This window comes from Salmo trutta, chromosome 27, assembly GCF_901001165.1.
Source record: "Salmo trutta chromosome 27, fSalTru1.1, whole genome shotgun sequence".
Lineage (NCBI taxonomy): Eukaryota > Metazoa > Chordata > Actinopteri > Salmoniformes > Salmonidae > Salmo > Salmo trutta.
Window position 1 is genome coordinate 9894736 of NC_042983.1, and position 27966 is coordinate 9922701.

The window sequence follows — 27966 nt, forward strand, 5'->3', positions numbered from 1 at the left end:
TAGCATACACTCTGGTTCAATTACCCATACCAAATTACTGATTTGAGGCTACCCCTAAACCACATAAATGAAGCGCAAAATATCAAATCACCAACAATGAAAAAATAATGAATATCTGTCATTTTCCATCTAGACTACAGCTGTGGTACAAGTAGAGCACTTGTACAACATATCCAATCCACCTCTTTAATAATGTAGGCTATCCACAAAGAAGAGGATTTCATATTGAAAACAAAGTGTCAGTTTTAGTGTGAGACAAAAAACAAAAAAAAAGGTGGATAGTACCACTTTCGGAAGATTAGCAGCATCATCCTACTCATCAAGCCTCTCCTGGTCCTTGGTACAGTTAAAACTGCCATGCAGGGACCCCACTAGACCTGACTGGATGTACAAACAAATCTCTTCCTCCCACTCTTCCTCCCTACTTTGCACTTTCTCCCACATTCCCTCACCCTGTGGCTAGACCATGTCGGGCACGTTACTGGGGAGATTCTTTCCGCAATTAACTCACCCTCTCCCTACTGGCATACATATACATTTGGATCCCCTGCCAGGGCATTCTCTTGCTCCTGGCCCTCTCACCCTGAATTGGTGGGTAGCGCTGGGCTGGCCAAAGGGGAGAGCTGGCTTGTGCTCAGCTGAACAGACCCTTCAGGCCAGGCAGTGCTAACAAGGTCCAAAACAGTTGAGTTAAGAAATCCACTTTGCCAGCCTAATCACAGCAATAGCAAACCTCTCACGGCCCGCTCTCCCTCAGTGGCCCTTGTGTTGCACACTGCACACAGTGACTACATTTCTCATGGTGAGATATCATTGGCCTATCTAGAACACCCCACTGAAACCTGCCTAATGATGATACCAAGTACCTTACATCACTTTCCATGACCATTGACTGAGTAAGTAGACCTGGAAGAACGTGTCAGACCGCAACCACAAAACTATGCCCTGGTGATTTAGAGCCAGGGGTCACAGGTGCCTCTTAATTCACCTCTGGTCACAGTAAAGCTTAATGGCAGGCCTGCTATAAACCATGTCTTGAAAATATACTGGCCACTATCAATCCTTTCTCAAACCATTCTGTGTATGTCGTCGTGCCTGTTGACTTCTACATGTGCGGAGTGAGTTATACTAAATATATTAACAAGTTAATTAGCGAAAATTAAACATTGTGACAAAACTAAGTTAAACTATGCTAGTTACTGCAGCCAAGTAGATACAGTTCTGGTTCGTTCAATATAACTAGTTAATTACAGTAGTATGTTCTTGCAGCTTCGTTTGGTGTAACTACAGTAACGTTACCTAACTTGTTAGGTAGCTAACTGGCTAATATTTGGAATGTTAAAACAGAACGTTAGGTCATTTACATAGCTAGCTGACGGTACAGTAGTTAGCTACGTTTGCGAAATCGACTCACCTTTTACGAGCCGCTCAGTTGTAGATTGTTTTTCTCCGGCGTTCTCCTTGTCTTTGTCTTTTCCAGACATGTTAGTTCCGTCTGGCCTCCACTCAGGACCAAGTTTGATGAGCTAGTTTTACTAGCTAGTTTGTAGTGCAAGCTGGTTACTCCGTCTTGAAGTTATGAGAGTGAATAGAGATTTGTTTTCTTCCAGAGAGGATTGATTTGATTAGGTTCGATTGCTAACACTAACAGCGTTAATCCGTGGCAAAATGTTACAAATTGATATGGACCATAGAAAACGGAGAAGTGGTGATTGTCCCGTGTAGCAAAAGTCTTGACTATTTACTTAGTGGATAAAGTTATTGCGATTTTCGACTTTAAGAGTTAGCTAGCAAACTAGCTGGGTATCAGATTAACAAATAACTTGCAGTCCATTTGAATGCTAATGCAAACGTTAGTCAGTAACCTCATTATCAAATTGCTTGGATTACTTAGATGATTCATCCATAAAACCTGTCGCTTTCAAACCAGCGTTTCCTCGCGGGTTATCGAGCCCTGTTCCAGGTGTAACTAGCTATTGTTCCCGTTCTGACCGTAACCCCACGGATTAAAGTCTAATCTGACAGCGCACACAGACGGTCGTCACTATTTACCACAACCACAAAGTAATAAACCCCTCCTATTTCTAAAATGTATCTTCTTAAAATCTGATTTTAAACCTAACTTTAACCCTAACCACAATGCTGACATTATGCCTAAACTTAAATTAAGACAAAAAAGCAACACAATAATAAAAATACATTTTTACGATTATAGGAAATTTCGCCTTTGTGGCTGTGGTAACTAGTGGCAACGCAGAGACGGATTTCCTACAATATGGCGGAGGCGGAATTGACTCCCTAACTAAATGACGTAGCTATGGTAACGTAATGCGTACACGTCAAATCAAATCCAATTGTATTTGTCACATGTGCCGAAAACAACAGGTTTGGACCTTACCGTGAAATGCTTACTTACAAGCCCTTAACCAACAATGCAGTTTTAAGAAAAATAAGAGTTTAGAAAATATTTACTGAATTAACTAAAGTAAAAAAAAACAAGAGAGCAACAATAAAATAACAATAACGAGGCTATATACAGGCCGTACCGAGTCAATGTGCGGTGTACAGGTTAGTCAAGGCAATTGAGGTAATATGTACAGTACCAGTCAAAATTTTGGACACAACTACTCATTGAACGGTTTTTCCTTATTTTTACTATTTTCTACATTGTAGAATAATAGTGAAGACATCAAAACTATGAAATAACACACATGGAATCATGTAGTAACCCCAAAAAATGTTAAACAAATCAAAATAGATTTTAGATTTTAGATTCTTCAAAGTAGCCACGCTTTGCCTTGATGACAGCTTTGCACATTCTTGGCATTATCGCAACCAGCTTCACCTGGAATGCTTTTCCAACAGTCTTGAAGGAGTTCCCACATATGCTGAGCACTTGTTGGCTGCTTTTCCTTCACTCTGCGGTCCAACTCATCCCAAACCATCTCAATTGGGTTTAGGTCGGGTGATTGTGGAGGCCAGGTCATCTGATGCAGCACTCCATCACTCTCCTTGGTCAAATAACCCTTACACAGGCTGGAGGTGTGTTTTGGGTCATTGTCCTGTTGAAAAACAAATGATAGTCCCACTAAGCGCAAACCAGATGGGATGGCATATCGCTGCAGAATGCTGTGGTAGCCATGCTAGTGAAGTGTGCCTTGAATTCTAAATAAATCACTAACAGTGTCACCAGCAAAGCACCCCTACACGATCACACCTCCTCCTCCATGTTTCACGGTGGGAACCACACATGTGGAGATCATCCATTCACCTGCTCTGCATCGCACAAAGACACGGCAGTTGGAACCAAACATCTAAAATTTGGACTCTTCAGTTAGCAAATCAAAAATGTGAGTTTCTTGGTTCCAACTAGCACGTGAACGTGGCATAACAGCAATTGCTTAGGGGCAGAATTACGGATTTGTACATTGTCAGCTCGGGGATTTGATCCAGCAAGGTTTTCATATACTGGTATACAGTCGTTGGTATAACCTGTTTTATAAGGTCCTTGGGTTTAACAATTAATTTGTTTCTCTTAATCATACATTTGCTATATTCAATGCACACATCTACCAGGCAGCCCACCTGTCCCATCACTATCAATTTCATTTTTGGGAAGGTCAGAATATCTTAATTTCAGGAACATCAAAATATACACCTAAATATTCTCCCAGGGTGGGACATCAATCATACCAAGGGACATCATATGCAATGGTGGAAAAAGTACCCAATTGTCATACTTCAGTAAAAGTAAAGGTTCATTAATAGAAAATTAAAGTAAAAGTCACCCAGTAAAATACTATGTGTAAAAATATAAATAGTAAAGTACAGACACCCAAAATATTCACTTAAGTTGTTCTTTATAAAGTATTTTTACACCACTGATCATACTAACCCCTAGCCTTTGCCGCAAAAGTAGAACTAGCAATGTCATTAAATCAACACTAGACGGCGGTCTTGTTTCAATTTACCCCGCAGAGCCTGCTTTTACCGTCAAGGCTGGCACCTGTATTGTAATTTGGATTAATTGAAAAAAAAAAAAACCTTCCTCAGTGAACTGCAATGTTCATTATAATAACATTTAACATAATCAAGATAAATGTGACAATGTATTTTGTTGTGAAGTTGCATTCAATGAGGGGATTCGATTAATCTGGCCCAGGTGGGCGTAGTTTGTACCGTGTGAAAAGTGATTGCATTCGTTTTGGAAGCAGGCTGCCTCACCTTGCCGCGTTCTGTTCGACAGCGAAGTCGTCTCAAAACAAAAGTGTAACAGGTTAAGAACGTGGCGTAATGAGTAGGATTCTGTGTTTTCACATGCAAAGTGATTTATTTTGATAAACACCATCTGCTTTCCCAATTAAAACTAGTTTGAAAATTCTAAACGTACACTGAGTATACACCCCCCCCCAATTTGTACTTAATGTAGGAACATGCCTTAATATTCAAAAATAACTTGAAATGGCCAACTGACGCCAGAGATCAAGCTCTGTGATTTGGTGTGAGGCAACTCAAGACAACATCAATAAAAAACAATTTCTTTATTCACCGTCCGCCCTTAAATAGAATTACGAAACTATCAACCACCTCTACAATCTTCATAAGCCAAAATACCTACAACATTACAATGAACATGAGTATTGAAAATCAATCTGTATTTTAAAGCAGCACAAACAGAACAAATGCCAATTATAAACAAACTGCTACAGCAGAAAAACTCTGAAATGAATCAAACAAATAAACACATGCACACAATGATTAATAGTGTATCATTAGTTTCATTTTGAAATGCTGGTAGGCTAAAGTATATCAAAACAATTGGTATACAATACATAACATTTCTTGCATTTGAAAAATAAATATAAATATGGCTTTTTCTTCAACCTAACTTACGGCAAACTGTTATTGCGCCGATTTGGCCAATTTCTCAGAAAGATGCATTTCTGTTTGATATTAAGATACATTTAAAAATATAGGAGCCCTGTTGTCTTGGCGAACCACCGATATGCATAAGAACATAAATGGTGGTCATCAACCTCAGGGCAGGCAAACCACAGTTCGTATTGATGGTACAAATAAGCTGTAGGAGTACCACAAGCATTAGGCACACACCCCAAGGACATATCTCTGGCACATGTTCAGAAGAAAACTGCACCGGACCCATAGCACCAGTTAGGAGAGAAGAAGCCTGGCAGACAGACAGACTCAAGCCTTTCCTGCCCCCATGCATGCACCACCATCACATCAGTTGCAGACAGCAAATGATAACAGCCTGGGGAAGTAGACTTTGATGATGGGGCTAACTAAGGTGATCCAGACCAGAAGAGCAGTCAAGCCGTGTGGTCCTCCATATCAGTCCAGTTCAGTGTAGGCACTCAGTGGCTCGAACAGTGCACAACTGCAGCATTTAGACCAAGGTAACCAAACACTCTTAAGATGTGACTTCTTTAGGATTAGTACTTGTAATAAAAATGGTGCAAGAAACATTTTAGATGGGTACTGTATTATTTTTGATATTTCATCTATATGGATCAAACATAAAAATGCGCACACCTCAAACTACTGCCATAACATGGGTATAAACCTGACAAATGGATGCAGGAAAGTATGAAAATAGTAATTTTACACAATGGTTTCTCAATAAATGGCTTTGGAATTGACGTGTCAATGTGTAGTTCATACATTCATAATCTATGAACAGAATTACTGTCTTGCTTCAATTAGCCACAAAATCCCTAGTTTGAAAGAGAATGTTTTTCTGGAAGCTGTGCAACATTTTCCCTACATGTGGACCAGCCCCCTAGCAATTGGAGTTCTAGCCAATGAGCTTAAGCCACTCACCATTTGAAAGACAGCTAGCAAGATGCATACAGAGCAGAGCAATGACGTGGTGCACATATGTGACATAGTACGCCATTTTCGCAGACCACTTTTGGCTCATGAGCACTACTTTCAGATCTACTGGCTAAGTATATAAAAGCACCGGATAATCTCTTTAAGATAACAGTGTCTTTGTTGTTCAGTCAATGTGATAATTACCTTCAATTACAGAGGGTATTACTGTTCACACAACAGTGGATGACTGGCTTAGTTGCAGTATATACTTGATTTGATATGGACTGTATATGGTTATATCACCGAATGAACTTAAATAGACTAATCTTGTTTCAACAGCAATGACGATAATCAGCTTTATAACGTACCCAAGAGAAAACAGCATTCAATGATTAAAGGAGTGATATATGGAAGGACAAAAAAATCATTTTCCAAAACTGTTGCGCATCAAGTATGCTTATTATATTATTGATTAAAACAACACTTAAGGTAAATTGATTATATGGCGATGACTGATCCTTCGCAGGCAAGACCAAGAGGCCAAGGTTTCAGAGTGTTTGTGACATCAACCCCCACCCACCCCTACTATGTGCATGTTTGCACATGTCTGCCCTGAGCGACAGAGACCAATTCGACTGTCCTCCATATTGGATTGGGCATGAGATCCACACACTTTTTTGACAACTGTCCATGCTGGAGAAGAGATGCACACGCCTCACAAATTAGTTCTTTCAAAATGTCTGTCCGACATTCATTTTGCAAATGATTTACCATCGTCTTCTGGGAAGTCTCTGGTTACACAATATAAAAACAACAAATGACACTGTAGATCAAATGAGAAACAATGAATGGCTCTAGTCCACATTCGCTTTAGACACGACAGATGATGTGAGGCACCTTCACTGTAACGGGCAAGAAGAGGAGGAAGAGGGAGGACTAAAGAAACACCTGAGGGGCATAAAGTGCTGAAAAAAATAGGCCTCATCTGACTGGGGTCATGGCCAGCACAGTTTTATGAGGCCAGCTAACCATAAATTGACATTAATTTCACTTTAGACTACATCTAAAGCCCTGCCGCTGAGAGATTTAACTTTTCAGATGCAAGCACTGGTCAGTCAAGTCATTTCTGGGGTGTTGTAGCAATGGAGTGCTGATTCTAGTGAGAAGAGTGCAAATTCAAACTCGATTCTGTTTTTCAGTTGAACATGCCCAGACCAGCCTTCAATCTAAGTTAGTCGACCCCCTTTGCATTACATTGTGCCATATTCAGAGGCTCACAGCCTGACAGAACACAGAAGATAGTTCCAGCAAGACTGCAGTGCATGTCCACTGCATGTACTGTACCCCCTTCACTACTGAATCATGAAGCCAGACTGCGGGGCCATGCTAGGGGGAGGCCTTTGAGGAAGGACAGGGGGGCACTGAGACATGAAGTGGTGCTGGTGCTCCGGGTTGACACTGGGCAAAAGGTGGGCTGCCCTGGGGGGGATAGGGGGGTATGGGATGGCAGGATAGGACAAGACAGCAGGCTGGGGGGCTACACCTGGGGGTTGTTGAGCTGGAGGGGGGGGAGGGGCTCTCCTGGGCTGGGGCACAGGGGAGTGGTTGTTTGCCTCTGTATAGAGGGGGGCTGGCCTGGCTGAGACCTCCTGGGGATGGGAGCAAGAGACTGGCACCTGGGGCAGCCTATGGCCCTTCAGCACCATCTCCTGCAGCTTGTCAATCTTCACCCTCCTGAGGTGGGCCAGCTTCCTCTTGCTCTGGTACGAGTCTATGAAGGTATCCAGGGTGACGTCGCCGTCCAAGAAGGAGTCGGCCATGTTCTTTTTAGGAAGAAGCAGGAACAGTTTAAAACGTTAAAATAAAGCACATTCTGGATATTCCATGCAAATGCCTTTTTTCCCCTTTTTTTAACACTTGTTTATAAAAATAAATACAAATATGATGAAAAGTTGTAAGGATTGGACAGTAACAGAACTATAAAAAAAAGCTGAGAGGTGTCCACCTTACTTATAACAGAAGGGACCATAGAATTAGATTAATAAGCCATAGTAGTCCCCCTGGGCCAAAGTGTAAATAAAAAAAACAGGGAAGGCAGGACACTGTGTGTGTGAGTGTGTGTGAGAGAAAGAGAGAGAGAGATATTTTCATGCTGCTTACCTCAGTCTCCTCTTCAATCTTGGCTCCCTCTGCCTGCAGTAGAGCTAGCAATGTGTCCAATGAACTGTTCCCAGAGGTGTGGTCTGTGAGCAGAAGAGAAAGAAAAAAGGGACAAGACAAAAGTTAGCATTTTGTTTATGAACGCAACTATAATTCATCCTCTCAAACAGTCGCCTCAGTCACAGGACAGTTGAAAATGTACTGATGAAAATAATTAGCAGACCTTAATAACATGACACTAAATCACATGATGACTGCTACAGAAGAATGAGGGAGTAGTCAACCAGTGAGAGAAAACGTGCGCGCACATACAGCTAAATCTCCATCAGTCACTCATTGTCTACAACAACCTCCTCTGACACCCAAGCCAAGGACAGAACATCTGAGCAAAGAGACGGTCTTTCACAATGACTGGTAAACTAAGACTGGAACCTGCATCTGAAATGGCACCCTACTCCCTCTACACTGAGGCCAACAACCACAACTCCTCCTCCCAGCCCGTGAGAGCCCCCCCCCCCCCTTTGCGTGTATGTGGGTCTTGTTCGAAAGTAGTGCACTGTATAGGGAATAGGGTGGCATCTGGGACACAGTCAGGGAGTCTCCAAGGAAGCCGAGCAAGAAGCCAGCCTGGTTCGAATTCCTGTGTGGAGTCGGTCTGCTGACAAAGTTAAATAACACCAGCTGGAGCTGCTGGGTTTACATGCAGGGCCTGACACCAAAGCAATCAGGTCACAGCACACATACACTACCCTTCAAAAGTTTGGGGTCACTTAGAAATGTCCATGTTTTTGAAAGAAAAGTAAATTTTTCATCCATTAAAATAACATCAAATTGATCAGAAACACAGTGTAGACATTGTTAATGTTGTAAATGACTATTGTAGCTGGAAACAGCTGATTTTTTTAAATATCTACAGAGGCCCATTATCAGCAACCATCACTCCTGTGTTCCAATGGGCATGTTGTGTTAGCTAATCCAAGTTTATAATTTTAAAAGGCTAATTGATCATTAGAAAACCCTTCTGCAATTATGTTAGCACAGCTGAAAAATGTTGTTCTGATTAAAGACGCAATACAACTGGCCTTCGTTAGACTAGTAGAGTATCTGGAGCATCAGCATTTGTGGGTTCAATTACAGGCTCAAAATGGCCAGAAACAAACAACTTTCTTCTGAAACTCGTCAGTCTATTCTTGTTCTGAGAAATGAAGGCTATTCCATGCGATAAATTGCCAAGAAACTGAAGATCTGGTACTACTCCTTGAGAAACAGACGCCTCACAAGGACAGTCTGAGATATGACTTTTCTTTGCAACTCTGCCTAGAAGGCCAGCATACTTGTGTTTTGCGGATACTATTTAATGAAGCTGCCAGTTGAGGTCTTGTGAGGCGTCTGTTTCTCAAACTAGACACTAATGTACTTGTCCTCTTGCTCAGTTGTGCACCGGGGCCTCCGCTGAAAGGTCATCGCTGAAACTCCCACCCCAGGCCCGTAATCTACACAGCGCCATGAACAAATCAGAGCTGCAGTAGACCTATATGCAAATAGCCATTCATGTATTATTAGAGCGAACATTGCTGTGGCGTTCATGAAAAAAAAGTATAATAAATCAATTGAATATAGTCATCATAATAAATACATTTTAGACAGGTCTAAAGAAACATGATATGAAGAAAATGTCTATTTCAGAAGAACAGACTAGCATACTATGAGTTGTCCTTATGTTAGGCCCTGATATAGCTATGAAATATGGCTGTGGGCTACATGAGTTCATTTAGCAGACAAGATTTGCGTAGAATTCCGTGGCATTACTTATTATTTTATAATATGAAGAATACAATTGAACATAGCTTAATAAAATACAAAGGATATTTTCTCCAAACGATTTCAAAGGAAGTGCACACATACGTCTATTCTGTGTTGAGCGGTTAACAAAGAAACTGGTCCTCCTATATGCTTAATTTTGAGTTATTTATGCAACTTCAGTGGTGATACAAAATGCTGGGCTATATGTTTAGATTTTTAATACATTCTTAGGTTGCATGATGGGAACTCTAATGATGATTTGAAAAAAGTTGCATGAAAAGGCATGATCTCTGATTTGTCTCTCATTCACAATTTGACAAGCACTTGATAATATCCTCACCAGGACTTGAATTTCCCAGCGGTTGTGTGGCTGTAATTCCCGCTAAAAAATCTATGCCTTTTGCGGCCAAAGTGGCCGTTGTGCCCACTAACAGTTATAATTCCTTTGTCCCGGCTGCCGTGCTCCGAAGCGCTCTCAGATGTCTCAATTCTTATTAGCAAATGCCCATCACGTGATCCGGTCCTTCTCACAGGCATTTCAGCTAAGTATGCTACAAGTGAATTAAGACACAAATGCGCACGTCCCCCCTTATCGAATTGCAAGGCGCATATTGAAGATGTCCACATTTAGCCTACTTTGTCAGCCTACAAGATGAGTAGGCCTAAGGAACAGTAAAAACACTAGCCTATGTCAATCTACTATCCCCATAGCATAGGTCAATTTTTGTACTATTGGTCAACTTGTCCTTCTGTGCAATAAATACATATTCCAAACATACTCTGGGACAGTTGTGGGATGTGATAGATCCCAAATTAATACAACCACTTGCATCAAAAAACGTTTTCAAAGCAAAGAGGCTGATGCAACAGATCAGAACGTTTGGCTTAAAAATGTTGATAGCCTAATAGTTTATTTCTTCACATTATAAGCGCAGCAATGCGCACACGGCAGTAGGCTACAAGCACAAATGTTACAAACTGCAATCAATTAGCGGTAAAACGTTCTTGAAAGTGACGGCAAATGCGATTATGCATGTAATGCTTTATTATAAAGGTGCATTGTTTGTGTGAAAATGTTCTTCCACAAACTTGAAACTCACGCGCAGCCTAGGTACGCCAGTTCGGTTTTAAACTGGTTATAAAGTGGATTAATGTGCTTAATTTTAAGAGGTTATTTTGCCCCTTTAGTTGTGATACAAACCTTATCAAAACATATAGACCCATGGGCTAGGCTACAGAGGTGTGTGACTATGATTTGAAGAAAGTACAAAATTATTATTTTAATAAGGCATGTGCTGTTTCTTGCTTTACTGCACAAGCTGGGCATCATTCACGGGTGATAATACATCCATCATTCACAAGTGATAGGCTAATAGTCACCCATCATACTATTCTTAATTTAATGTTGTCTTAACACATACTAAATAATATATATATATATATATGTGTGAAATTAGTTTTGATTTAGAATGAACTATTATCATGCAACTGTCTTGGAACAGTGGCATGGGGAAGAAAAAAAAACATGCTATCTATACTTAAATAGCGAATGGAGTACGCTTTTCCCGTGGTTCATTTTCATGCCAGCCAGGTAAGCTATATTCCTGTTGTAAAGCAAAGCAATGTGCTTAATATTAGGAAAGTTGATAAATAAATATAGTAGGCCTAGAAAGCTGATGGGATCCTCCTCTTTTTAATAGAGGCCATCAAAACAATTTTCTCACAATTGCATAGCCTATAGAAATGTTGCGCAACGTAAGCCCCATGGGCTCTCATTAAGTTTATTCGATTTTCGATTACATTTGCATTGATATCAGAGTGATTAGAGGGACAATGGAGTGTTGAGTACCAGGCAGTTAGCAAGTTTGGTAGGCTAATAATGACCGTCAGCAGCATCAGAGCTTTGAGAAGCCTAGTTACCACATTGGTGTACACTGCGTTTGCATTTTGTTTCTCTCTGCATTTAGATACAATATATTGATACTGTAAATCTGTACATCCAATATACCGTAAATTCCGGATTATAAGCCGCAACTTTTTCCCCAGCTTTGAACCTCGCGGCTTAAACAATGACGCGGCTAATATATGGATTTTTCCCGCTTTCAATTTTTTTTTCTCAGTTTTTTGGCGGCATGAACCTTTCATTAGACCAATGAAATTGCCGAACGGGTTAAGGTCAAACAACTTTTTTGTTTACTGTTTAGATTAAATCGAGCGATCTCAAACTTCCCATTATTCTGATTACAGTAGTCATTTTGTCACCCTCATCATGGCAAAGACACGGAGAAATGCATATGATGCAGCTTTCAAGTTGAAGGCGATTGATCTGGCTGTTGGAAAAGGAAATAGAGCTGCTGCACGGGAGCTTGGTCTTAATGAGTCGATGATAGGACGTTGGAAACAGCAGCGTGAGGAATTGACTCAGTGCAAAAAGACAACTAAAGCTTACTGCTAATTTTTTATTTTTTGTTACAAGCCGTGTTTCGTTACAGCCTATTTATTTTTGTTACAAGCCGTGTTTCGTTAAAGCCTGTGTAAAATTAATTTGTTTCAATGTATCGGTAGGCACCTGCGGCTTATAGACATGTACGGCTTATTTATGTTCAAAATAAATAAAACATTTTAATTCGGTGCGGCTTATATTCAGGTGCGCTTAATAGTCCGGAAATTACGGTACTGTATATCAATCGTATACCCACTGTATATTTGGATATCTGTTCATTCTCTTATAACTCTATGCTCACTCTACGTAGTTGTATATAATGTATGCAAAATTTGCTTAAACTCCACTGTTTGTATTCTGTCTCTAAATGTTCTCTATCACTAGCACCATATCACCAAGTAAAATTCTGAGTATGTGTAAATGTACTTGGCAAATAAAGTTGATTCTGAGGTGTCAGGATGATGGAAGCTCCTCTTCTGGCACTGCAAGTGTCTCTCCACCCACTATGGCTCCAGCAAAGGCGCCAGCAAAATGACACTCACAGGAGTATCAGCACTCCTCCACACAATGGAATGATTCTCTACCTCTGAAAGACCAGCGAGGAACACACACACACACACACACACACACACCTTGGACCCAGGGATCATGAGACTGCCATTTAGTAATGGATACAGACCAGTCTCCACTGATAGTTTGAGGGAGAGTTTTTGGCCTCTCTCCCTCGCCCTTTCCCCCTCTCTATCCCTACCTCCCTCTTTCCCTCTGGCACCGTTTGGCTCTCACATGCCCAGCAGCACAATGGCTCACTGTGGACTGCTGTAATAAGGGGCAGGGGAGCAGAGTCTGTCCTGTCATCCTGGCTCCCACTCACTGCCAGTATAGGAGTCTCTTCTGAAGAACCCCCTTTGGCATTGCCTTGAAGGATCGGTGGGGGAGTCACTGTATACAAAAGGAAACACACAAATCAAACAATACTGGGTTGATTGTGCTTGGAGACCATGATTTTTTTTTTGCTGTGGGATGCGTCCCAAATGACACACCCTATTTCCTATATATAGTTTACTACATAGGAAATAAATCAAATCAAATCAAATTTATTTATATAGCCCTTCGTACATCAGCTGAAATCTCAAAGTGCTGTACAGAAACCCAGCCTAAAACCCCAAACAGCAAGCAATGCATGTGAAAGAAGCACGGTGGCTGGGAAAAACTCCCTAGGAAAAACTCCTGAGAAAGGCCAAAAACCTAGGCTGCCATTTGGGACGCAGTAGTGCTGTTCTGCTCTGTCCTTCCCAGGCATCTGCTGCTAGGACAGCCAGCACACAGGGAAATCTACATTTGACAAAAGCCTGCTCGCATTCAACAAACGAATGGCAGGAGGCCAGGCGCTGTCTGTCGCAGTTTATTTGTTTACTCCATTCCATGAAATAGCCTAACGGCCACACAAACAGAGCATGGGAATATAAAAGCATAATACCATCTTCTGTGTACAACAGGAGGCAGAAAGTCTGTTCAACTACAAGATGGAAAATGGCAGTGTACATGCCCTGGGGAGTTCCAAATCACTGCTCCTTTGACTACAGGAGAATACAAGGTTAAACCAACTTCATCAGTGAGTGCTAAACTACACCCACTAGAACAAAGTAAGTAATGAAATATTGGCATGCTGTTCAGAGTGGCTTCACTGGCAACCGTTGCGTCATACCAGGTCATAGGTATCAGCACTCAACTTATTACTCACTCCACACAAAGTGCTGTTAAGGTGTGCCAGTATGGGGGTATACAGTACTCTCTACCTGTCTCCTACTGCAGTATAGCTGGGATCTAAGTCAATGCTGTATTCTGCTCAATACTGGCAGAGATCAGCTACTGTGGGAAGGAAAATTACAAATGCTCTAAGGCCACTATTTGGCCCCGGGCACCTTCTAATGGGGGGAAAAATAAAATTGAAAAAAAAAAAATCAGTAAATGGAGAAACTGGTCAGGTCTGCGTGTCAATGGAAGAACAAACAAGAGAAAAACATTGTAACTACCGTCTCAAAATATCCATGACAGTAAAGAATGTTCAAAAGTTCAGAATGAGTTGTCAACTGATTTGGCAATCCAGATAATAGGCATGTAACCTTTTCAAACCATTAAGCCATCACAATTAATAGGGTTGGACAATATACAGATTTTCATATCGTCCTTCTCTCATCCATGATTTACGGTATTACCAGCTTATTACACAAGGGGGCACCAAAACCCCCCGCAAAATATGCCCATTAGGCATCTATTACTAGAATGCTAACAAATTTAGCACAAGTAATAGCACATTTCCATGGAGGCTGATAGCATATTTAGCTAACGAGCACAAATTAAAATAAACAAGTTGCATAGACAGGCAATCCAGCTCATAAAGTTAAACTTACAGTGAGTTCAGAAATTATTCACACCCCTTGACTTTTTGCCAATTTTGTTGTCTTATGGCCTGGATTTATAATTGATGAAAAAAATGTCACTGGCCTACATACACACAATACCCCATAATGTCAAAGTGGAATTAACTAATACAAAATTCCACTATGAAAATGTCTTGAGTCAAAAAGTATTCAACCCCTTTGTTGTGGCAAAGCTAAATAAGTTCCGGAGTAAAAACTTGCTTAACAAGTCACATAATAAGTTGCATGCACTCACTCTGTGCAATAGCGTTTAGCATGACTTTTGAATAACTACCTCATCTCTGTACCCCACAAATACAGATATTTTTAAAAGGTCCCTCAATCAAGCAGTGAATTTCAAACCCAGATTCAACCACAAAGACCAGGGAGATTTTCCAATGCCTCACAAAACAAGGCCACCTATTGGAATGGGTAAACTATTTTAAAAAATGTACAGTACATTTTTTTTTTAAATCTGACATTGAATATCCCTTCGAGCACAGTAAAGTTATTAATTTGACTTTGGATGGTGTATCAAAATCCCGTCACTACAAAGATAGTCATCCTTCCTAACTCAGTTGCCGGGGAGGAAGGAAACTGCTCAGGGATTTTACCATAAAGCCAATAGTGACTAACCTTTTCACATGTACCAACACACGGGTGTGATCATTCTACAGTGGTCCCTGTAGCGTACGATCAAACCGGTGTGATTAGAATGCTTATTTAGAACATCCAGTTTCGAATCATGCAACAATCAACATTTGAGCTGGCCACACTGTTTATTCAGAAACATTTTGCACAAACACAGTCCTAAGAAGGTTTGTCCAGAATGTGAGAAGTTTATTTTTGATGCAATGCTCAGACATTCACAGAAGTAGCTACAGCGTAACACAATCATCCAAACTGAGAAAAAAAATGTAGGCTACATTTATCCTAGCACTAACTGAGGAAAGATTGACATAACACAAGCGGTCATATTTTTATAACTCTCGGCTGACAGAAACTACAATATGAATGAGCTAATAGCAATTACTATTTATAATTAATTACATCACGGGTGAGCTCACCATTGATCGAAATTATTGAGTAAAACACATTCACATCAACTAAAGATAAGAGGAGACAAGATGAGTTTGGTCTGTTTATAGCATGCATGTTGAAGGGGGTGTCCATCCACATCCCTTCATTCAGAAGAATAGACTAACGAGTTTCAGAAGAAAGGTCTTTATGTCTTTATTTCTGGACATTTTGAGCCTGTAATCGAACCCACAACATAATTGCAAGAGGGTTCTCTAATGATCAATTAGCCTTTTTAAAAATGATAAACTTGGATTAGCTAACAACACGCCATTGGAACACAGGAGTGATGGTTGCTGATAACGGGCCTCTGTACGCTTATATAGATATTACTTTTTTTCCCTTATCTGTCGTTTCCAGCTACAATAGTCATTTACAACATGAACAATGTCTACACTGTATTTCTGATCAATTTGATGTAATTTTAATGAACAAAAATGTTTTGATTTTCACTTCAAAAACAAGGACATTTCTAAGGTGACCCCAAACTTTTGAAAGGTAGTGTATAATCGCTGCCAAAGTTGCCTCTACAAAGTATCGACTCGGGGTGTGAATACTTACTGTATGTAAATTAGATATTTCTGTATTTCATTTTCAATAAATTGCAAAAATTTCAATAAACATGTTTTCAATTTGTCATTATGGAGTATTGTGTGTAGATGGGTGAGAACAAAAATTACTCATCCAAAAGGGCTTTGACGTCTCAAACACTGCAGAAAGCTAACACATTCTGATGCCCGATTACCTTATTTATTCGGTCAGTCACTTAGATAAGTAGCAAGTTAAACTTAGGGGTCACGTTAACGAAGAATTTTGTTTTCCGAGCAGGGAAAAAAAAAAAAAAAAAACATAAGAAATATCATGCTGCGTTTTGTAAACTCAGACCTAAAACGCTTCTTAATGTAATTCTTCTCAGCATCAGAAAAATGTTCAGTTGCACTTCTCCACTCGGGTGAGAATTCATAAATGGGTATTCAATCAGCAGACAACCCTGATGTCTGCTGATTGTGTAGCTACAGTGGCAAGAAAAAGTATGTGAACCCTTTGGAATTATCTGGATTTCTGCATGAAATTGGTCATAAAAATAGATCTGACCTTCATTTAAGTCACAACAGACAGTGTGCTTAAACTAACACACAAATTGTATTTTTCTTGTCTATATTGTATACATCATTTAAACATTCACAGTGTAGGTTGGGAAAAGTATGTGAACCCCTAGGCTAATGACTTCTCGAAAAGCTAATAGGAGTCAGCTAACCTGGAGTACAATCATTGAGACGAGATTGGAGATGTTGGTTAGAGCTGCCCTGCCTTATAAAAAACCTTCACAAAATTTGAGTTTGCTATTCACAAGAAGCATTGCATGATGTGAACCATGCCTCGAACAAAAGAGATCTCAGAAGAACCAAGATTAAGAATTGTTGACTTGCAAAAACCTGGAAATGGTTACAAAAGTATCTCTAAAAGCCTTGATGTTCATCAGTCCACAGTAAGACAAATTGTTTATAAATGGAGAAAGCTCAGCACTCTTGCTACTCTCCCTAGGAGTGGCCATCCTGCAAAGGACTGCAAGAGCACAGCACAGCTCAATGAGGCTAAGAAGAATCCTAGAGTGTCAGCATGTTCCAGAGATTTCTGTAAGTCTTTAGCTAACATCAACGTTGACTAGTCTACGATACGTAAAACACTAAACAAGAATGGTGCTCATGGGAGGACACCACGGAAGAAGCCACTGCTGTCCAAATAAAACATTGCTGCACGTCTGAAGTTCACAAAAGAGCATCAGGATATTCCACAGTGCTACTGGCAAAATATTCTGTGGACAGATTAAACTAAAGTTGAGCTGTTTGGAAGAAACGCACAACAATGTGTGGAGAAAAAAAGGCACAGCAAAACATCAAAACCTCATCCCAACTGTAAAGTATGGTGAAGGGAGTATCATGGTTTGGAGCTGCTTTGCTATCAGACGGAAAAATGGATTCCCAAGTTTATCAAGACATTTTGCAGGAGAATGTAAGGCAATCTGTCCGCCAATTGAAGCTCAACAGAAGTTGGGTGATGCAACAGGAAAACAACCCAAAACACAGAAGTAAATCAACAACAGAATGTCTTCAACAGAAGAAAATACACCTTCTGGAGTGGCCCAGTCAGAGTCTTGACCTCAACCCGATTGAGATGCTGTGGCATGACCGCAAGAGGGTGATTCACACCAGACAGCCTAAGAATATTGCTGAACTGAAACGGATTTGTAAAGATGAATGGTCCAAAATTCCTCCTGACCGTTGTGCAGGTCTGAACCGCAACTACAGAAAACGTTTGGTTGAGGTTATTGCTGCCAAAGGAGGGTCAACCAGTTAATAAATCTAAGGTTTCACATACTTTTTCCACCCTGCACTGTGAATGTTTACACAGTGTGTTTAATAAAGACATGAAAATGTATAATTTTTTGTGCGTTATTAGTTTAAGCAGACTGTTTGTCTATTGTTGTGACTTAGATGAAGATCAGATGAAATTGTATGACCAATTTATGCAGAAGTTCAGGTAATTCCAAAGGGTTCACACACTTTTTCTTGCCACTGTACTTTTCTCCGGTACTAAAAAAGCTAAATTAACTTTAAGCAAAACATTAGGAAATGTAGCTGGCTACATTCTTTCTATGATAAACATTAGAAATATGTTATATATATATATATATATATATATATATAATATAATATAAATATATCATTTTTACAAAAAAATACCTTGCTTTTTCATTGTAAGGGACGGTCCATAATGTGGGGTGGTCCAAAATAGGACAGGGTTGTCAAACTTCTTTTGTTGCTTTGGGGAGGTTTGTGTGTTTTAGGGGGTTTTGGTACTTCTCTTATGGAGTTGCACACCCCCACCCCCAGTTAGTCTATGTCATGGAAAGAGCAGGTGTTCTTACGGTTTTCTAAACTCAATGTATAATGAAATGTACTCAAATTCTGCAGACAAGTGAACATGCGTTACCTAGTTTGGACTTGTGGACCTGGTAGGCCTCAAAGCTCTCCTGTAGTGAGCCGTAGCATTTGGTGAGCTGGCTCTTCTGGTGTTCCAGGCTGGGCTGCAGTTGAAGATTCTGCTCTGCCAGGCTCCGGTTACTGGCCAGGATCATCTCCTTGAACTGCTGCACCTCCTGCATCTACAACACACATTAAGACCCACACACGAAGTGAAACTGACAGTGTTTAATAAGCAACATGAAATCTTATAGAAATCTGCTCAGATACAGTACACCCCCAGGAAGAATATGACTCCTTTCTGACAAGCGAGCACTTAGATATCTTCATGTTGACGTTTTCAAACATTCACAGAACGTTTGGTAATGACAGAGTAAGGCATTTGTAAAATTCTACAGCAATATTGTGGGAAAGTGGCCATGCGTTCGGACAATTAATAGACACTGCAGTAAATTAAACGTAATAAAAACTGTTAGTCTTGTCCAGGACCGGATCCTACACAGACCGGTGCACCATATCCAATCAGAGCTACAGTAGGCATATATGCAAATAAGCTAGTTGCCACACAGGCCTGCTATCATTCACTTTGAACTGGACTATGTGTTTACAGGCAGTGACAACTGAATGGGAATTGCCTGCCTGCCCATTTGATCAATGCCAAATACATTTGATTGACAACTAAGAGATATGCATGCTAACTGTGGATAATAGTTGTTCAAGTTCAGCATAGCTAGCTAGCAAAGTGATACCCATTTCTTGCTAGCTAACCAAATGACACCTGCATCTCTAGCTGTAGCCACCAAAAAACAATGAGGGGGGAAAAAGCTGACAACCTCCCATTAGCTAGCTAGCTAGCTAGCTAGCTAGCTAGCTAGCTAAAGTAGGCTTCGTGTTTTAATCAAGCTTGCTAAATAAAGACCTAAATGAATAGATACGTTAACCTATTGGCCATGATATGATTGACTTGTGGTCACTGTCCTTGCTGTTTGATTGTATTGACATTCCCAGCCTTGGTTACATTTGTCAGTTTTTGTCCAAAATATTTCATTGAAACAAACCATGCATCCTGAATGGGTGGAGGCAGCAAACAATGTACCAGGTCAGCTGTGATTTATAACCTGATAGCAATGTTTTTTGGACTTCCAAATAATGTATTAGCGAATTATATTAATCATGCATTGAACTCTATCCATCTATTCTGCCAAAAATGCCTTACTCTACATCATGGAATTTTGAGTCAAATAGAACCTATTTTTAAAACCTCGTATATAGTTGGTTTTGTAGCATAAACTGGGAATTTGATATTTGGGAATTTGATATTTGACTGATTGCCTGTGTTTCATATCTGCAAAGTAGTTAAAACACTGTCAGTTCCATTTTAAGACACATTGTATGACACAGTATAAAAGACACACATGGTAAAACATGTAGATACATTGTGTTTGTATAAGGCAACACCAGGATGGGTAGGGATCAGATCTTGTGCCTGTCCTGTCAACACTCAAAGCTAGAACCCGCTGTGTGACTTCTCACAACACGCCCACGGCATGTGGATTATGTCAAAAAAATAAACTCAAATTAGTCAAGTGAAGAAAATATGAATATGGAGTTTAATTTGAGCCAAGAACCTAAACAGTGGCTGATGACTAACTAACCATTCAAGATCTTTTCCCACATGACTCAAATTCACAGTCGCATCAAGCTACATTTTCTCCAAGGACAGAAATAGCAAGTTGCTTGGGCGTGAATAGAATCATGTGACCCAGCTCTGAAAATACATAAACTAACCTACTATGTAGAACACTACTTCCAAAACGGAATATCTTGTAACAGAAAGACAGAAACCAGACAGCTGTGTGGGCTTTGGCCGCTGGGCTGTGGGTTGGAGGGTGACAGAGAGAAAACAACATTTCAGACAAGGCCAGAGGCTAAATACACTTATTACGACTGTGCTTTTCTGCTTCCGCCACGTCCTGAGCTGACCAAACAAAGCCATACAACTAACTTCCGAAGAACAGAAACACGTGTCAATTAGCCACTCCAACACCGTGCACCGAAAAAAGTAGGCCCTTAAATAGCATCCATAATGGCAGGCTTATTCTGTCCAACCAAAAACATTTTGCGGGGGAAGGAAATGCTTTCAGAAAAACTCTCCACTTTCTCTGTTCACAGTGACAGTATATGAGGGAAGAATACTAGAGGGAACACCAAAATCGTCACAACAAACATACTGTGTTCAATAAATTCATTTTTTCTTCACACCCCTCCATTTAACACAATGGCGTTATTATGAAATAAGACAGCATGGCCAGGGAGGACTTAATCCTAGATCAGCACTATGAATACAGAACCACAGCTCAGAGTGCCAGAGGCCGCATCAGCAGCCAGCATCACACCCAAACAGAGGGTTTTCATTCAGCGCCTCCTCTGGAGCTCAGTCCATGAGATGATTCTATTCTAGAGCTCTGCCAAACAGGGAGCAAGATATAGAGGACATGTCTCAATGTCAGGCCTGGTGTAGGTCTAGCTACATATCTGCAAATCACAGTTTCCCAACTAAGTGACACTGGCTCATACCTGCGGTTATGTTATTTTCCTTCCTTCCATTTCCTTTTTGAATCACAATCACTTCAAAGTGACAATACATCTCTCTACAGCGCTCTACTGAAAGGGAGGATTTGCCTACTGACTGATCATGGAAGGAATTCACAGAGGGGCTGAATGACTGTACAAAGTCGGCTTAATCTCAAATTCACTCCACATGTGAAATGTCAAAACACAAAGTTAATCAGCGGGCACATCATGTGGTGATGGAGAACTAGGTCAACCGCCACCAAGTGTTGAAATACTCCCTGTTACATTTGCTGAAAAGGAACTTTAGTTGCTTGATATGGTATTCTTACCTGGCTGTGTTGAGTTGAAGATTGATCAGGCCCAGCAACTGCACTAACCAAGACCAGTCTGGCAGCTATAGCTCCTGTTTGTCCCCGACTGCCATGTACATTCACGCACGCAGGCACACAATCCAAACATGCCATTAGAGAGTGCAGTAAAATGATAACGCACTGCTGTTAACTTGGGACAAGGGGTTTATATCTCCTGGCACGGCACACACATGCCAGGACTGACAGACAAATATGAACTGTCAGTATGTAGCTATGATATTAACCAAGGTTGGCCATAGAGAAGAGTTTCATGTGATTCCAGCGAGAGGCAGTGACATGGTTCTGGTTATTTGAGATGATAGGAACACACACCCATTGAACTCCATTTGCATACAAAGAGTGAGCAGGTGTGCGAGTGTGTATTCCAAATGTGAAAAAGAGTGGTTGGTTAGCTAGCATGCAGTGTAAAAGGGTCCATATATACAGGTATGCATTCAATGCATTTCCATACCGGAGCAGTACAGTGTACTTACTTACTGTACGTCAGGGCTAATCAACCATATTCTTACAGGGACCAGGCGTAAAAAAGGTTAAATGCAGGGGGGGGGGGGACATTTTCCACATGCTATTATTCTTCGGAAGAACTGTATAAAAAGCAATGCACACACCAATAAAGAACTTTCCTTAAAATTATATGTTGCTAAAAGTAATTAGGAAAGAAGCAGAGGGTGCTCAACCAACATGAATCGAGGTGCAACCAATTTTTTTCATAATTGTTGAAAAGGACACAACTATTAAAATATTCCTAAAAGTAATTTGGTCATTTTAACCTGAAGACTAAGCATCTCAATAAATAATACAAAGATAGCATGTCAAATCAGGTAATGCCAAATTCCAGTCTGAAGGACGTATGTTGAGAACTAATTTCTCTCAGTCATAAGGTGTGTTTCTTTGTCACACTCCCTTCTAACGAATCCATGTGAGCAGCGGGGAAAATAGAAGGCATTTGGGAAAGTATTCAGACCCCTTGACTTTTGTCACATTTTGATACGTTACCGCCTTATTATAAAATGGATTCAATCGTTTTTTTCTCCCCTCAATCTACACACAATAGCCATAATGACAAAGCAAAATCAGTTTTAGAAATTTTTGCAAAATGTATCAAGAAAAACCCCGGAAATATAACATTTACATAATTACTCACACCCTTTACTCAGTACGTCGTTGAAGCACCTTTAGCAGCGATTACAGTCTCAGGTCTTCTTGGGTATGACGCGACAAGCGTGGCACACATGTACAGTGGGGGGAGAAAGTACTTGATCCCCTGCTGATTTTATACGTTTGCCCACTTACAAAGAAATGATCAGTCTATAATTTTAATGGTAGGTTTATTTGAACAGTGAGAGACAGAATAACAACAAAAACATTCAGAAAAACATGTAGAAAATGTTATAAAAATATTTGCATTTAAATGAGGGAAATAAGTATTTCACCCCTCTGCAAAACATGACTTAGTACTTGGTGGCAAAACCCTTGTTGGCAATCACAGAGGTCAGACGTTTCTTGTAGTTGGCCACCAGGTTTGCACACATCTCAGGAGGGATTTTGTCCCACTCCTCTTTGCAGATCTTCTCCAAGTCATTAAGGTTTCGAGGCTGCCGTTTGGCAACTCGAACCTTCAGCTCCCTCCACAGATTTTCTATGGGATTAAGGTCTGGAGACTGGCTAGGCCACTCCAGGACATTAATGTGCTTCTTCTTGAGCCACTCCTTTGTTGCCTTGACCATGTGTTTTGGGTCATTGTCATGCTGGAATACCCATCCACAACTCATTTTCAATGCCCTGGCTGAGGGAAGGATGTTCTCACCCAAGATTTGACAGTACATGGGCCCCATCCATCGTCCCTTTGATGCAGGGAAGTTGTCCTGTCCCCTTAGCAGAAAAACACCCCCAAAGCATAATGTTTCCACCTCCATGTTTGACGGTGGAGATGGTGTTCTTGGGGTCATAGGCAGCATTCCTCCTCCTCCAAACACAACGAGTTGAGGCCAAAGAGCTCCATTTTGGTCTCATCTGACCACAACACTTTCACCAGTTGTCCTCTGAATCATTCAGATGTTCATTGGCAAACTTCAGACGGGCATGTATATGTGCTTTCTTGAGCAGGGGGACCTTGCGGGCGCTGCAGGATTTCAGTCCTTCACAGCGTAGTGTGTTACCAAATGTTTTCTTGGTGACTATGGTCCCAGCTGCCTTGAGATCATTGACAAGATCCTCCCGTGTAGTTCTGGGCTGATTCCTCACTGTTCTCATGATCATTGCAACCCCACGAGGTGAGATCTTGCATAGAACCCCAGGCCGAGGGACATTGACAGTTCTTTTGTGTTTCTTCCATTTGCGAATAGTCGCACCAAATGTTGACACCTCACCAAGCTGCTTGGCGATGGTCTTGTAGCCCATTCCAGCCTTGTGTAGGTCTACAATCTTGTCCCTGACATCCTTGGAGAGCTCTTTGGTCTTGGCCATGGTGGAGAGTTTGGAATCTGATTGATTGATTGCTTCTGTGAACAGGTGTCTTTTTTACAGGTAACAAGCTGAGGTTAGGAGCACTCCCTTTAAGAGTGTGCTCCGAATCCACTTGGATTTTGCCAAAAAGGCACCTAAAGAACTCTCAGACCATGAGAAACAAGATTCTCTGGTCTGATGAAACCAAGATTGACGCCGTGTTTGGAGGAGGAGGAATGCTGCCTATGACCGCAAAAACACCATCCCCACCATCAAACATGGAGGTGGAAACATTATGCTTTGGGGGTGTTTTTCTGCTAAGGGGACAGGACGACTTCACCGCATCAAAGGGACGATGGATGGGGCCCATGTACTGTCAAATCTTGGGTGAGAACATCCTTCCCTCAGCCAGGGCATTGAAAATGGGTCGTGGATGGGTATTCCAGCATGACAATGACCCAAAACACACGGCCAAGGCAACAAAGGAGTGGCTCAAGAAGAAGCACATTAAGGTCCTGGAGTGGCCTAGCCAGTCTCCAGACCTTAATCCAATAGAAAATCTGTGGAGGGAGCTGAAGGTTCGAGGCGCCAGAATGGGGAATGATGACTCTGCAGTCCCTGGCTGAAAAACAGTAGCGCATTTGGAAAGTGGTCGATCTGAGAACAATGAAACGGGGGCGCGCGTGCACGTGTAGAGTCCATTTTCTTCTTTGAACGAAAACGACGTCTCCCGGTCGGAATATTATCGCAATTTTACGAAAAAAAAATCGCATAAAAATTGATTTCAAACAGCGTTTGACATGCTTCGAAGTACGGTAATGGAATATTTCGATTATTTTTGTCTCGATACGCGCCGGCGCGTCACCGTTCGGATAGGGACCTGAACGCACGGACAAAACAGAGGATATTTGAACATAACTATGGATTATTTTGAACCAAAACAACATTTGTGGATGAAGTAGAAGTCCTGGGAGTGCATTCTGACGAAGAACAGCAAAGGTAATCCAATTTTTCTTATAGTAATTCTGAGTTTAGTGAACGCCAAACTTGGTGGGTGTCAAATTAGCTAGCCCGTGATGGCGAGCGATCTACTCAGAATATTGCAAAATGTGCTTTTGCCGAAAAGCTATTTTAAAATCTGACACCGTGATTGCATAAAGGAGTTCTGTATCTATAATTCTTAAAATAATTGTTATGTTTTTTTGTGAACGTTTATCGTGAGTAATTTAGTAAATTCACCGGAAGTTTTCGGTATGTTTGCTAGTTCTGAACGTCACATGCTAATGTGAAAAGCTGTTTTTTGATATAAATACGAACTTGATTGAACAAAACATGCATGTATTGTATAACATAATGTCCTAGGAGTGTCGTCTGATGAAGATCATCAAAGGTTAGTGCTGCATTTAGCTGTGGTTTTGGTTTTTGTGACATTATATGCTAGCTTGAAAAATGGGTGTGTGATTATTTCTGGCTGGGTACTCTCCTGACATAATCTAATGTTTTTCTTTCGTTGTAAAGCCTTTTTGAAATCGGACAATGTGGTTAGATTAACGAGAGTCTTGTCTTTAAAATGGTGTAAAATAGTCCTATGTTTGAGAAATTGAAGTTATAGCATTTAAGGTTTTTGAATATCGCGCCACTCGATTCCACTGGCTGTTGACTAGGTGGGACGATTTCGTCCCACATACCCGAGAGAGGTTAAACTAGACATCGGGCCGATGCCAATGTTGCCATTTTTAGCTCACCGATATATCGCGCATCCCTAGTCTGAATACTTACATAAATAAGATGATTCCTTTTTTTTATTCTTAATACATTTGCAAAAAATTCTAAAACCCTGTTTTCGCTTTGTCATTATTGGCTATTGTGTGTAGATTTATGAGGGAAAAAATAACAATCTATGGCTGGTAACCTACAGCAATCAGCTGTGATATCAAGCCCTTTGTCATTTCACTCCACTGCCACAAAGTGAGGAAAACAAAACCATTGGCAGCTAGAAAGAAAAACGAAACCATTGGCAGCTAGAATCAGATACAGGGAGGAATAAAATCTTAACTGGGACTATAAAAAGCAGTTCTCTGGTATCGAGACACATGCAAATCAATGCTAGCTGGTTTCCTTTATTAATTTACAAGGTCAGTTAAAGACCTTACAGCTTACATAGAATTCTCCTTTCCCCTACAGATGGATCTATGGAATTGTCCAGGAACAACTATGTAAATTCACCCTCGCAGCTTGTTGTTGTCTCAGGTGTGCTACCAGAAGTCCTGCCCAAGGAGAACTCTGAGAACTTAGTCTGTGGAATGTTTTATTTAACTAGGCAAGTCAGTTAAGAACAATTTCTTATTTACAATGACGGCCTTGGGACAGTGGGTTAACTGCCTTGTTCAGAACGACAGACTTTACCTTGTCAGCTCAGGAATTCGATCCACCAACATTTCGGTTACTGGCCCAACGCTCTAACCACTAGGCTACCTGCTTCCCTAATAAGCAAGCATCAATAATATACAATGGAGAAGTTTATATTAAAGATAATCTAACAAATAAACTACCATACTGAAAGTAATGACTCGGCACAGCTGGCAGCAAAGTTCATTCAGCAGCTGACAATTTCATGATTGTTGTCATCAGTGACTTTATAGCCAGTTGCGTTACCAAACTTAATTCAAGGTTCCGTTATGACTAAAAAGGCAGCTGGTTATACAAGATAACGTGGCTGAGGTGCATGACCTTGACATTGTGCCAATTTAAACAAAAATAAAAATATGAACACTTGCCCTATTGGGTCTTGTAATTGAATGTTCATAAACGGAACCTCTGACCTCCTGAACTGTATGTCGTGTCATTACTGCATACTGTATTTTTGCTTTGTCACCAACCATAATACCCGTTGACACACCCAGAGAGGAAGTGTTCTGCAAGTAAGGTTCTTCCAAAATATATTGCTGATCAGTCTGCTGCCAAGACAAGCATGGATACTATACATTTTCTCTGCAGCAATATTGATATGTTACTGTCACTCGCTGACAATGTAACAGTGTTTGTTTCTTTTGTGGCAACAATGTGGCAAAGCATCTCGAGTTCCAGGAAGGTTTGCTACTTCGAGTTAGACAGCAAAATTCTAAAAGGTCTCAAAAAGTAAACATTTTTATCAAACAAACAAAAAACACCTGACATTGACGGTAGTCTACTGTAACGTTATCTGTCCACGCACTAAAGGTTGAAAAACGATGTATTGGAAAGTATGTAACGTCATTCACGACATTCACTAAATGATTCGTTAATTACCTACCCTGCATGCTGGCAAAAGCAAAACAAAAGGCTTGAAAAATGTAAACATTGCGGCAGTAAACCCAAGTGATTCGGGAATTTGTTACAGTAGCTTACCTCTTCCATTTCTTGAATAATTTTGTTAAGTTTGTCATCATCTTCAAGCATTTCGTTGAGCTGCGTCATCGAGTAGGAGCTAAACTTGTTCCAAAAAGCAGACATTTCTGTCACATCTGTCTTAAGATCCTTTCTTCCCCTCAGATCCCCTTCGTTGAAGCAAGCACCTCCACTCTCACGCGCTCCGAAGAATAAACCGCTTGGCTGAAAAAGCGAGAAAGCTAGACTGTAACCGGAAGCTGTGTGTCTCTGGCTCAGGATTGGAGGTGGGGATATATGACGTCATACTGAATGTAATACAGTCGAAGAGGCCTCTGCTACGATAAAACCAACAGGCAACAACAAACAATATGTTTTCAGTAGCCTAGTTGCAGTCATGTCTTAGTTAATTCAGTACATTCATTTTTACTTGTGCAAAATCAAGTATTGGACAGCATCCACATGAAATCTAATCTATTCAGCAA

General features: G+C 40.8%; 2 protein-coding genes across 6 annotated transcripts in view; both read right to left on the reverse strand.

Annotated features, from left to right (window-relative positions):
* LOC115164273 (serine/threonine-protein phosphatase 2B catalytic subunit gamma isoform) overlaps positions 1 to 2033 on the reverse strand; it is a 69678-nt gene extending 67645 nt beyond the window's left edge. For 4 of the 5 annotated variants that reach the window (XM_029716582.1, XM_029716578.1, XM_029716580.1 and 1 more), the window contains exon 1: positions 1415 to 2033. In XM_029716582.1, coding sequence (XP_029572442.1) covers positions 1415 to 1484 — 70 coding nt within the window. In that variant the 5' untranslated portion in view covers positions 1485 to 2033. The remainder of the gene's footprint in view (positions 1 to 1414) is intronic. The other variant, XM_029716581.1, reaches the window with a different exon arrangement.
* Positions 2034 to 4522: 2489 nt separating this feature from the next.
* Positions 4523 to 27737, reverse strand: LOC115164274 (vacuolar protein sorting-associated protein 37B). Its single transcript, XM_029716583.1, has 4 exons — positions 27503 to 27737; positions 18736 to 18907; positions 7996 to 8078; positions 4523 to 7658 (listed from the first exon to the last, which is right to left on the reverse strand). The coding sequence occupies exons 1-4, from the start codon at positions 27605 to 27607 to the stop codon at positions 7188 to 7190; spliced, it is 831 nt and encodes a 276-aa protein (XP_029572443.1). The 5' UTR covers positions 27608 to 27737; the 3' UTR covers positions 4523 to 7187.
* Between the last annotated feature and the right edge of the window lie 229 nt (positions 27738 to 27966).

Coding starts and splice junctions, on each gene's coding strand:
- LOC115164274 (XM_029716583.1), bottom strand. CDS start 27,607: ATGTCTGCTTTTTGGAACAAGTTTAGCTCCTACTCGATGACGCAGCTC. Junction 8,079..18,735: donor GGTCCACAAGTCCAAACTAG/GTAACGCATGTT, acceptor TTCTGCTCACAG/ACCACACCTCTGGGAACAGT. Junction 7,659..7,995: donor AGATTGAAGAGGAGACTGAG/GTAAGCAGCATG, acceptor CTTCCTAAAAAG/AACATGGCCGACTCCTTCTT.